Below are 12723 nucleotides of genomic sequence, written 5' to 3' on the forward strand. Positions count from 1 at the left end.
CAGGCCAGGACGAGTCCAGAGGCCTGGGCTGTCACCTTGATATGAGGCCTGTGACCTGTTAAGAGCATTGGCAACACCTTGTTTATGGGGCTACACCTTTCCCATAAGAAAATGCAGTTACAGACATCCCATCTTTAACTTTACAAGTTACTGAAAAATTCATGTATAAGTGAATGCAAAGAATAATTCTGCTCAGCTTTATTTCACTAACTGATTGTACTAAAATTATATATTCCTTTCTGCAGAGAGGGTATGGGCAGGGAGACTAACTGTATCTGTGTACAGCAATGAGATTGAGAGTGTACACTGATCCTGGTTGTATCTCACTTACAAGTCTGCTGTCTGTTGCAGATATTGCAGAAGTAGCAGACACTATGCATACCAGTAGAAATGGCAAGCAGAGGTCTTATGTCTAATTTCTGAGGAGCAGGGTAGAAATCTATCTGAAGGAATGAGATCATATTGCCTGATGGAATCCTAGTGCTCAGAGACACATCCTCTGGACAGCACTGATGGAGACTCTTGAAGTGCCATCAAATGCACTTGATTTAGGAGAGGGCGTCAGAATTTGTTTACTGCTTTTGCAGTTCTACAGTCTTTTTTTTTTTTTTTTTTTTTTTTTTTTTTTTTATTGCTGCGTTGTGGTTTTTAGTTTGAGCCTGGAATCCCCTTGCTATAAGCAGACTTGGAATTATTTGTCCCCCTGATTAGCTTTCAGGTTTCTAATAAATTAAGAAAAATCACTCTCTTTAAATCCCAATAGTCCTCCTTTTCAGAATTGCTGGTCTGTTGCTTTTTTGTATAGAATCTTACTCCTGTTGCCATCAAAAACATTGTTGATTTGATTACATAATGTGCTTTTTAACTTGTGACCTGACATAATTCCAGTGTGATTTTTCTGTTGACTACCATTTATCACTTTGTGTGTCTGGCCTTCCTGAAACACTTTGCCCCTTCCCCCCCCCCCCCCCCCCCCAAGTCTGTGATCTCTGATATGAATTATTTTTCTGTAACTTAGTTTAGGATAGGAGATACAATCCATCTTAGAATTAATATGGGAGGAACAGGAGGGGATGTCAAAGTAGCACATCCAGGTTGAGAAGTGAATATAAGCACAAACATCCCTGAAAAATCTACTATTTTACTACCTGCTATTTCTGAGAACTATGAAGATCTCGAACTTTTGCATATGTTAAGAATGCATCTAGAGACTGGTATGATTTCATTAGATATTTTAAATGTGTACGCACAAAGCAATGTTTTTGTGGGTTGATCCATAGCGATAAATCATAAGGAAAGATCTGAGGTTGGATTACAGTGTGTCCTGAGTTTGTGGCTTCACAAAATTTAATTGTCCAGCAGTCATTCCTTACATAGCTAATGCATTCAGCATTCTTAGACTGCTTGCCTGTATTCGTAAGTGTTTAATGCTTGCATTTCATAGAGTAAAAATGTAAATACAAGCTAATATTATTGTGTAGACACAGAGTTTGTAAAAACTTTCTTTTTATGGATTTGAAGCCAGGTCAGGATAAACAGAAACTAATCCCAATATTAAGTGGTGTACATATTTCTGACATCTTTCAAGAGTGAATATATTGTGGTGTCCTTAAGAGATAGAAAAGTCAAGAAGGTGTATGGGGTATATAATGTGCTTTATGAAACAAATCATTCTGTGGTACGAATAAATGGATACCTCCACTGTCATTGAGACTTAACAGAATAGTAGTAGGATTAAGAATAGGTGCCCTAGATTTCTACTGTAAAACACTTGCACAAATAACCCCTTCCCATAAATAATGTAGTAATCTTCCTGGCTTGGTTGCTGTGGATTGCAGCTAAAGAATCAACTTAAAACACTGGCTATTTTAGTATACAAAGCACCCTCTACAAGAAAAAAACTTTACTTGGTGCATTTGATTGTCTTGTAGCTGCATTAACATTAATACATCTGAAATTTGCAACTGAGAGAGCTAATGTGAAAAATAGATTTAAAGGCAATTGGTATCTCTTAAGCTGTTTTGCTCCTGTATATGTAGGTCACGTAACGTCTTCTGCAATCCTGACTGCTCTTTCTTCCAATCAGCAGTGCTAAGAGCACATATAACTTTAAAAATTAATGTAAGCAGTTGATAGGAATTTGACTCTTGCTCTGAGAAATGATATAAATGGAATTTGAGAGTTGTAGTTTTCTGAATTGGTAGTGAGCAGCAGTGCAAATCTAGGGCTGGAACCACCAGCAACAGAAAGAGTTCTCATTCAAGTTGTTTCTTTTTTGGCCCAACTCCATCTAATAAAGGGATTGGTTCTTGTGCCTCTGTTACTGTCTCTGGGCAGCTGTTGAAAAGCTACATGATTGTAGATCAGAGTACTTCTCATTTCAGCCTGTGTGTTTATGGCTGGATCTTGGTCACTTCTTGGGCTAACTGTGTCTTAAATATGTCTTCTATGAAGTTGGTGTAATTAGGGACCTTGGTTACAACTCCTGTTTTGCAGATTGTACTTCCAGGAAGAAATTAAAGGCTTTTCAAGATAAGCTCTTCATTCTTCTGCTCTTCTCTTAATTTAAATTTGTAAAGATATAGGTTAATCTTTCTTGAATGTGGGTGATTACAGCTATGATTACACTTGTAGCAAATTCAAGATGCTGTACTTCCATAGAAATATCTTTGACTGCAGTTTTATTTTTTACTGGTGTTTCACGGTAGTATATAAAATACCAATGAAGAACTAGTGCAGGCAGCTGCTTTTTCCCCAGGAGTTTTCAGCTGAGTCCCCAAGGTTGTAGAAAAAGTTTATTAGTCCTTAAATATGACCTGTACTTCATACTGTTAAATTATTGTCCTATTTGTTACATGAGTCATCATCTGTTTTCAGTATGGTATCTTGATCCTTCTCCTTATTCCCAGCTTCTCTTAACTTCTCATTAATGGCAGACTTCATCACTATGCTTCTGTGGTTATTTAAGTAAAACTTCTGCCATATAGAGGGCCTTGAAATGTTGCCTTGAATAGGAGATTTCAGATAACCAAAGGCTATGTTAGCTGAAATTATATATGCCATGATATAAACACCATCTCCTTCCACTGTTCCACTGCAGTTACTCCAGGTGCTTCTGCTGTTCCTGCTGCACCTCATGCTACCAGTAGCTCTGCAGTGGCAGAACCTGAAGTCAGTGGTAATATGTAGGTCCAGAGGTAAGGGGGTGAGAGAGAGAGAGATGTGTATCCAGTGGGGAGGTTTAAGTGGTCTTGGTGATACAGCTTCATCTGTACTAAACAAAGTAGTAGGTATCTAGTTCGATTTGCAGGAGGAAAAGGTGGTTAAAATTAGAATGTCATAGTAATTATGAGGCCTAACTTCACAATTTTTTCACATCTCTAGATATTCAAGAATTTTATGAAGTGACCTTACTGGACAATCCAAAATGTATTGATCAACCTCAGCCCTCTGAACCAATACAGCCTGTGAATACTTGGGACTTTTCCAGCCTTCCAAGCACAACAGTGACATCAGAAACACTGCCAAGCAGCCTTAGCCCAAGTGTAGAGGTATGTTATAGAAATCTGTTTACTTTTTTAGTTGAGGCTATTAAGTCAACTTTGTTCTCTTTCCTTTATTTTATAACACACTTATTTCCATAGAAAACTTCTTAGTCTTAAGATTAATAGTCATAGGAGATTTAACTATTGAAATGTTAGATACCAGATGTGTGCATTTTTCTTACTCATATTTATAAATTTGTTTCTTAAATGTACCATTAAGTCTCTGTTAAACCGGATTTATGCTCTGAATTTTGAAACCTCGCTGACAGATTTAATATGCTTATACCATCCATACCAAGTTTCTTTAGTCATAACTTCATGAATAATTTTGGAAAATCTGAAGCTATATCTTTTTGATAAGTAAACTTTTTCGTATGTTCATAAGAAGCCCTCTGCTATTTATAGAGCTGTGTTTTGGAAGGAAATTCTTTTGGATTTCTTAAAATGATATGAATCCAATTTTCACTAGTGAATGGTGAGAAAACTGAGCTGAGAAATGCACACTGGTATGCATTTTTGCTAAATCAAGATCTCCACTGCCCAAATTAAAGTAGTAATGTTGCTTACATTTTTTTCATCAATCACAGTATGATCCTAAAGAGGTGAACTTTGAATTGTCCCCTCAATACTGGCACTGCTGTAACAGGTATGCGTAAGCTTCTGGAGGACTGAAGGCAGCTGGCTCTGACCCGTTTTTGTGGGATAGTAATAGAGCTCAGGAAAAGCCCTGGAGAAATAAAAGGGCTAGCCCTGCAACCTCTAGAAAAGCTCAGGAGTGTATACTACCTAGCAAGACAAAGTGGTCAGGCTGCCATGCTGAGTGAACTACCAGAAGCTGTTTGAGTTGTGTAAGAAAGTAGACTAAGAGGAAAATAAATAAAGCGCTTATGCTTATTGAGGCTTCTATGAAAACTGTCAAAAATACCTTAGAGGAAGCTATAGAGGAAACATAAAAATTGTGCTGACTTCTGTCAGAAAGCAGAAAATGGCCAGTAGATAAAAGATCAGCTTTTTAGCCTGGACAAGATAAATGTTGTGTATCATCAAGAATAATCATTAATGTTTCTTTAGATCAAGAAACCGCACAGTGTAGTTGTAACATATTTTTCAGGATTGTAAGTAATTGAATGTTTGAAGGACTGAAAGTCTAGTTGAACTTGTGGTAGTGGATTATTTTCCCTTGAATTTGTGAATATTGATGTACACTGGAAAAATTTAAACTTCACGTCTTTTTGTTGGAATCTTAATTACCTGAAGTTGCATAAGGAGAAGACCAGCGTCATCTTAATGGAAATGCACTGAGGATTGTCCTGTTTGGAGGAAAAAATAAATAATGTTAGGGTATATGAGAAACAGTATGGAAAAAGACACTATCCTATTTATTTGTATGCTAGCCTCTAAATCTTAGGCTAGAGTCTAAGACCTTCCCTTTCTAAAGATGTCCTGGAAATGGTGTGTCAGAAACTGGGCACGAAACTGACTGTAGACAATGGGGCATGCAAGGATGGGCAAAGTACCCGTCCTTAAGTGAGGTGCTTTCAAATAAGCTGGTTCTAATGCATTTTATCTTTGGATGTGTGAAGAACTTAATGAGGCAATTTGAGAGTCATTACACTTGTCCTAAACCACAGAGGATGGGTGAAGTTCCAGAAAATCATAGATGAGAAAACAGTATCTTTTTGAAAAGAGCATATATAGGAGCAAGGCAGAAAAGAAGGATCCAGATTTAACAGGTACAGGGGATGTTTCTACAGTCTTTCCATAGCCTTAGAGGATAGCAAAGAAATGAATAACAGCCAACATAGATTTGTTGAAAATAATTTTGTCAAACTTCATTTGTAACATGGTAATAGTCCTTGTGGTAGGAAGAAACAGTAGATGCGGTAAATTCTGACTTTATTTAAAAAAAAAAACTTTGGAATGGTCAAACAGGCTATCTTTTGAGATAAGTTATCAGTTCAAGTTTCCCAAGAGAGGGCCCTAGATCTAGTCATAGTTTGAGTAATTAGTAGAAATAGATGAGGATATTGTGATTAAACTGTAAATGATACCGTGGGAAGAGAGTGGTGGTTGCTGCTTCAGAACCTACGGCTGGAATTCAGAGAAGTCTAGAGCAATTGAACTAATGTAAAATGCACAGGTTCTAGTTCAGCAAGACCAGGTGCAATTAGGCTGTACTTCAGTTGTGCTGACAGAAGTTGGTAAATATTTAAGAATTGGTTTCTCACAAAAGATCTGGGGCTGTTGTGAATCTGAGTGAGTCAACAGTGTTGTGTGAATGTGTGTATGTGAAAAAGAAAAACACCTGATTGATACAAGAGTGGTGTAAAGCTCTTTTGCTGTACTCAGTCTGCATAAGGCTTTGCTGGAAATATTGCCAAGTTTGGGGTACCATGCTGCAAAAAAGATCTAGAAAAACTAGAGACTGACAAGGAATCTGAGGATTGAAGGAAGAAATAGGTAAAATTGGTGTTGCTTAAGAGAACTGAACACTTAATTGGGAAAGAGGATTTTGCTAGTGTATTTGTAGGCCACTGTAAAAAGGAAGATAGTATTCTGTGCCCCTGGAAGATGCAGCAGACTTGCACCACAGTAATAGGTTTAGCTAAAACACTTTTAATGTCTTTCTGAGCACCAGAATTAAGTGCAAGTGGGAATCGTCCTCAGTGAAGGTCTTTAAGGACAGCTTAACTGTGTCTGTCAGAAATGGCTTAATTTTTTTTCCTCTAATATAGCTTGGAACTGTGTGATAGGCTAATAGATTTATGTCCCTACCAAACTCATGGTGTGATTTGATGGTAGTGATCTAAAGGTGCCTCTAATGCCAGCAGCCTTGACTGTGAAGCAGATACCCCAAGTGCAGAACAGTAGGTGTTAATAAATCTAGGCTTTGTGATTGTTATCCACCTGCCCCTCCCCACCGAAAATGGAAAGTTCTTCTAGTAGAAGTTTACTTGCTTTGCTATTAAGAAGTCCACAGAAAGGAAGACTGACTCGTCAGCTGATGTGTGTTGTCCCCGTGTCTTTCAGAATTTTGCATGTAGATGCATACGGATATATGTGCAGATGAAATTTAGTTATGAAGTTGTCTTTACATTTTGTCTTCATGTGCTAGTAAACTGCCAGTAATACTAGGGCTTGCCCGTGACATGAACCAGTGACAACAGGCGCATTATCATGGCAGATGACAAGTGTGCTGTAAAAGAATGGCCTAATTCAGGAGGTCTCACCATTGACATTAGTGTATGTTCACTGCTGAGCTATTTGCTATATGGTGCAGCTACTTCTCTGGTGCAATCTGGTGGTCGTAGTCTATCGTGTTACCTGAATGAAACCTGATATATGATGGGTTACTTTGTTATTCTTTCTAAGTGGCCCAGATTTGGACCTTTATGGCAAAGCCACCTGTCTTCCTTGAGACTTTGTCTCAAGTATCATGAAATTCAGACAGTTGTTTGACCTTCAGTATATGAAAGATATCTTATATTTACTTTCAGTATTTAAAAGCATAGTCACACATGTTGGTGTTGATACTAAACTCTTTCACAGTCCTTGTCACCTACAGTAAATGTTATTTTTTATTTTGTTGAAATACTGCTTGAGGAATGTTGTTTTTCCATATTGTAGTTAGCCAATTCTGAAGTGTGGTAGTTCAGTGTTATGTGTTTTTAGTATTTCTGTATGTCATAGTTTACATACATACTCGAAAGCTAAACTGTAGCAGTAATCGTGTAGAGACAGAATAGCAGCTATCTTTCATCTCTTTTAAAAATGAGTTTTCTGTGATTACCCTTTAGTAATAAAGGCACAGCATGTGCTTAGTCAAAACATTTGTTTTGCTACTTGCTGAAACTCAGTAGGGGTCAGAGGGAACTTGAGTTAGTGTACCTGCTTCTGTTCATGGCTGGAGGTTATATATAGTTTTTTTTTTTTTTTTAAACAAAAACTGTCACTTTTCAGACTTGAGGGCTGCTGCCCAATTCAACTTTAGTTCATTAACCTGGTGTAACCAGATTAACATATCAGTTGGACTTTGAGACTAACTTAGCTTTCTTCTTTTGCAGTAGGATTTTATGTGATAAAAGAATGGGGCTGTTCTTTGCTTGTGATTAAATAGCCTTGGATATTATATCACAAACCCTATTTTTTTTAACCTTAATGATGATTTTTTGGTATAGCTACTCTGAGGCAAGTGAATATTCTTCCAGCTGACAGTTTGATAGTATTTGTGAGGTGGGAGTTGCCTAAGGGTGGGAATACAAGGGCCCCCTACAGTGATTACGGGTTGTGTTACAGGATCTTTATACATAGCTGACTTTTGGGGAATGACTTCTTAGCAATGTGTGGTCGTGTATATACACAGAATAGTGGTAGACAAGCTTAGGTTGCCTGAGGACTTTTAATGGGACTTAGGTAACCTAGTTCTGGTTTCGCATTACTCCTCCTGGATCAAAAGACTGGATTTTGTAATCTGCATAGGTATTGTATTAGAGAAAGTTTGAGCGACAGATTTCCTGTTCAGTAATATGTTTTCTTTTCTATGCTTTATATTTCCTGGAAGCTTATTTGACAGCTTGATTTGGTTTAGTTTCCAGTGCAAAAGATAAGGCAAAAAAAAAAAAAAAAATCAAGATTGTGATAAGCAGGAAGGGAGTGTTAATTCTTCCAGTACTAGGTATGAACAAAAGATAAATACAGGATCAACTTGAAAAAGATGGAAGGTGCATATGCTTTTTTTCTATGAGCTTTAAATGCTGAGTTTTAGCTATGCGTTGTCAAAGCACCTAACATCTATAGCAAGATGTATTAACTTTTTGATCTCTTAATGCTAGTAATATTGTGGAAAAAATATCAGAGGGAGTGTTCTCTTAGGCTGTTTGCGGTGATCTGTAGTGCCATCTGTAGGGGGGACAGTTTGTGTTTGAGAAACGCTTGTTCGATAGATGAAATTGGAGTTTCTACTAAGCAGATTTTCACATTGAGGTGCTGAATTTATATGAATCCATTGTAGTTAATGTTCTCCAGTGATGCAACCTGGATCACTGGTAGAAGTCTCCTTCAACCTAAATGAATAGTAAATTGATAAGGAAATCATTTTGTGATTTTTTTTTTCCTTTTTTCTCTATCTGTAGAGTATGTTTTAAAATAGTTTTAATTAATAACCATTAAGCTTAATAGCAAATACTATTGCCAACTTGCTAATTTACCACCTTAGATTTAAAACTAGCTCCTCAATATTTCATTTTAGATGCTGTGAGGAAGAAACTGCCTCAAAATAAAGGTTATGGTTTAGGAGGAGGAACTTCATCTGGAATGTCTTACTTTCACAGTTGGCATAACAGGTCTCTGTATTTAGTAAGTAATAGTGGCTGAAATGCTTTGATCTAGTCTGTGGTTTCCCCATACACCTGAACATGTTCCTGTGTTTAGTATTTGATGTGTGGTGTGACTGTGGCTTGCTGTTTCCTTTTTAATTAAAAGAAAACAAAAGAGGAAAAGGAAGGAAAGCAACTGAAATTGTACACCAGTCAACTAAAATTCAGGCCCAAGGAGGGAAATGAAACTGTCTGAACATCTCGAGTCATGGAGTAACTCATGCTCGGCTGCGAGATCAGACCAGGTTACCCAGGGCTTCATCCAGTTGAGTCTTGGAAACTTCCAAGGTCGGAGAATGCAAAACCTCTCTGGGCTGCCTGTGTTTGACTGTTCTCATGGTGAAAAAGCTTTTCCTTATTTCCAGATGGAATCTATCGTGTTTCAATTTGTCTCCATTTTCTTTTGTTCTTCCACCATGCACCTGCCTCTGTCTTCTTGATAGCCTTGGCGTAGGTGCTGGAAGGCTGCTGTTAGGTCCAAATGAACTTTTTTCTTCAGGCTAAAACAAGCCCAGTTCCCTCAGCTTCTCTTCAAAGGACAAATGATTCAGCCCACAGACTGTCTTGGCCCTCTGCAGAACTCACTCCAGTTATCAACATCTTTCTTGCGTTGGGGGACCTGAAATTCAGTGCAGAATTCCAGGTGCAGGATTACAAGTGCTGAGTGAAGAGGGATGATTGCTTCCCTTGATCTTATGGCTATGCTTTTCCTAATGCAGCCCAGGATGCTGTTAGCCTGCTTGGCTGTCCGGGCATGCTGCTGGCTCATGTTCAGCTTGCTATAAGATGATAAATAACAGTCAACATAAATATTTTGAAAAAGAGTAGAATTAAGCTAGTTCATTTTCTTCTACGTTGTGGTAATTGGTCATGTTGACAAAATAAAGGCAATAATATCTCTTTAACCTTTGAAAGATTTTTGATAATTTTGTGTGATTTAGTAAAATGAGCTGAAATTGCCTAGAGGAAAGTACTTTGAAGGTAAGATTTCTATGTATGCATAGTGAACTGAAAAATCTGTATTTAATGGATAATCACTAGTGATTTGTATTCAAAAATGGAATGGCGCATCAAACAGTTAATCAGGATTCTAGAGGAAATTCCTGCATATGTATGTGTTATTAAAATTGTAGGGTATTCTAGCGGTCTTTCTGCTTCTAAATTTTGTTGAGGGTAATATCGTCTTGTCTGGCCTTGACAAATGCAGTCTGTCATACCTGTCATTAGCAAGCTGTTCATGTGAAAATCCAAGACCTAGCCCACTAATTGTCTTCAGATACTTTCTTTGCTTTAATAGTCAAAAAGGCTCAGTATTGGCTAGCCTGCTGATGTGCTGTGTGCTCCCTGTTACCTTACGGCTACTTTATGCTTGCATCTGTAGGTGCGTATTGCCCATTATTATACTCGGGTAGAGTCTTTTTGTTTGTTGAGCATCTAATAGTTTGTAGCCTTGGGCCACTCAGCAGTCTTATCAGTTCACAGATGTTAACTTTACAGTAGGAGAATGACACTTGGTTTGCTATGTATTTTCATCCTTGAAATCCAGGCTCTTTGTACAAATAAGAGAACGTAAGTCTTAGCTAAATCCAAAAGTCTCCCAGGGCAGGCTTTTGGTCAGACTGAATGCAAAAAAATGAAACATGGTCAGTTCAAGATGTGTACACAAGCAATAAAAATATGGCATTTCTAATTGCTTCTCTTTTTAAAGTACTTCTGGGTTCAATTCAAAGCTGAAAGGACAATTTTCAAAAAAATGAATAAATTTAATTTTTTTTTTTTTTGAAAAGCTCTATAATAGCCTCTTCCATCCAGGTTCTAATGGAGCTAGTTATATTAGGTTACAGTCCTGTAATTTTAATGCTTCCTTTAACTAAAGGTACTGAGAAGATAATTGCAGTGATGCTAATGCTTGATCTTTACTGAGTCTTTGAAATGTCTCTTCAGTCCTGCTGAAGCTGGTCAATGACATACCCTTGCAAAGCTGAGCTGAGCCTGCTTCTCTGGTTATACCTGAGACAACTGTGTGATACAGGTTTTTTCACATAATATGAGAGTATATTAGCATTTAAATAACCATATGTGCTGTTTTTTATTTGTGGATAGATGAAGAAATTATTTATCTGCAGAACTGGTGTCTTCCAGAGCATCATTTTACTTTGCATGATTTTATGCTTAGATAACTAAATGCAGGAAAATTATTCTAATGTGTAGTTTATCTGGTGACTTAGATTCTATCTACTTGGCAAAAAACACTCAAATCTGTGAAGGCACAAAAAGTGACTGCCAGACATAACCTGAAAGAATCAGTAGAGAATTTGAGAAAAGAAGCAGCTATCTCTTTCCTTTGTGATACTCATCTGAATATCATGCTTTGTTTATTAATAGTAATATCACAAACAGTGGTAAATGTGCTTTTCTCCTGGCAGAACTGGGTAGAATGCATATTAGTGACGGTTACTGAGATTGCTTAGAGCTGAAAGGACACAAAGATGTTAAGGTAGAGGTACCTCTCAATCTGAGAAGTGAAAATGGTGATTTTTATATGCAGAGATAATCGTATCTGAACTTAGAGAATGAAGTCAGCTTTGAGATATTATAAATCTGTATATTCTACAATTTCTTTACCTGTACCGGGGGTCTTTGGAATATTTTCTGATGTGTGGGGTAGTTAAATTTTTGTTTTAAAGTTAAATGCTCAGATTGTCCTAGGTTAATGAAATTGCTTTCCTCTCCTGCTTGAGCTGTGATACTTTGATAGGCCTTATTTTCAGTAAGTATGAATGATGTGAAGAGATCTTGATACTCTTCTGAAGTTGGGTAAAATGATAATGGCTTTAATGGCTAGCAGTACTAGTTGGAAATGTCTTATTCTTGGGTGTATTATAAACAGGGCTTTTAAGGCATTTCATGATTTTAGTTCAAGTACTGATGTGTTCTTTGTCTTTCTGTTGATTCTTAAAATACAAGGAAAGAAGATTGAGTGATGATTTTGTTAAATTGTTTAATTCCAGTAGTTTTCATACCTAGTTCTTATTTTTGAATGACGTTCTTGTGAGCTCCAGAATTTCATATGTGGTTGCTCATTCAAGGAGATTTTAAATGTGTCTGAATATGTATATTGTTGTTTCTTACGGAAATATTAGACCTTGTGAATGTTTGACTCTTATTTTCAGATCGATTTCATGTATATGCACTGTTTCCAGTGAAAAGTCTGCAGAAACAGTGCCTTTGGCCCAGGGAATGCTTGTTTGTGTGGCTGCCCCCCCCCCCCCCCCCCAAAAAAAAAAAAAAAACAAAAACCATCTGTGATCTGTGTGCTATCTTTAGAAAAACATGCATTGGTGTTTGCTGCAAACTTTTTTGCTGTACCAGTGTAAGTGTGATTAGTATCTTTTGTTCTCTGTGGATTTTGCGTCATGTTGGGCTCTGTTTACTGGTTAATAAACTTCCACTCTTCTGAATTAGCATCCATGTGCTGTTGTTGGTACTTCACTGATGTTTGGTCTTGAGAGAGCTATGCAGAGAGTTGTTAGAACTGCCTTTTCCTCGTGTGTGTGTCTCTCTGTCTGTCTTGAACTGGTTACAGGAGATGTTCCTGGGCAAGACACTGGACTTGTGTCGAGCCTCCTAAAAGTACATTTCCTCAGTTCCTCTTACCTTTTTGGATGCTTTCACTTTAAGTGTTCTGTTTAGGGTACATGCATAAGTGGTCTTAACAGAGGCTTGGGAAATTCAAGAATAATTTGCATGTGGGGTACCTTGCGTGCATTCAGCAATGAGTGTTTTTGTTTTGTTTTTGTTTT

General features: G+C 37.5%; 1 protein-coding gene across 7 annotated transcripts in view; it reads left to right on the plus strand.

Moving 5' to 3' along the window:
* LOC112981701 (disks large homolog 1) overlaps positions 1–12723 on the plus strand; it is a 175633-nt gene that overhangs the window by 13389 nt on the left and 149521 nt on the right. For all 7 annotated transcript variants that reach the window (XM_064516828.1, XM_026097547.2, XM_026097548.2 and 4 more), the window contains exon 3: positions 3385–3551. In XM_064516828.1, coding sequence (XP_064372898.1) covers positions 3385–3551 — 167 coding nt within the window. The remainder of the gene's footprint in view (positions 1–3384; positions 3552–12723) is intronic.

This window comes from Dromaius novaehollandiae, chromosome 9 (genome assembly GCF_036370855.1).
Source record: "Dromaius novaehollandiae isolate bDroNov1 chromosome 9, bDroNov1.hap1, whole genome shotgun sequence".
NCBI lineage: Eukaryota > Metazoa > Chordata > Aves > Casuariiformes > Dromaiidae > Dromaius > Dromaius novaehollandiae.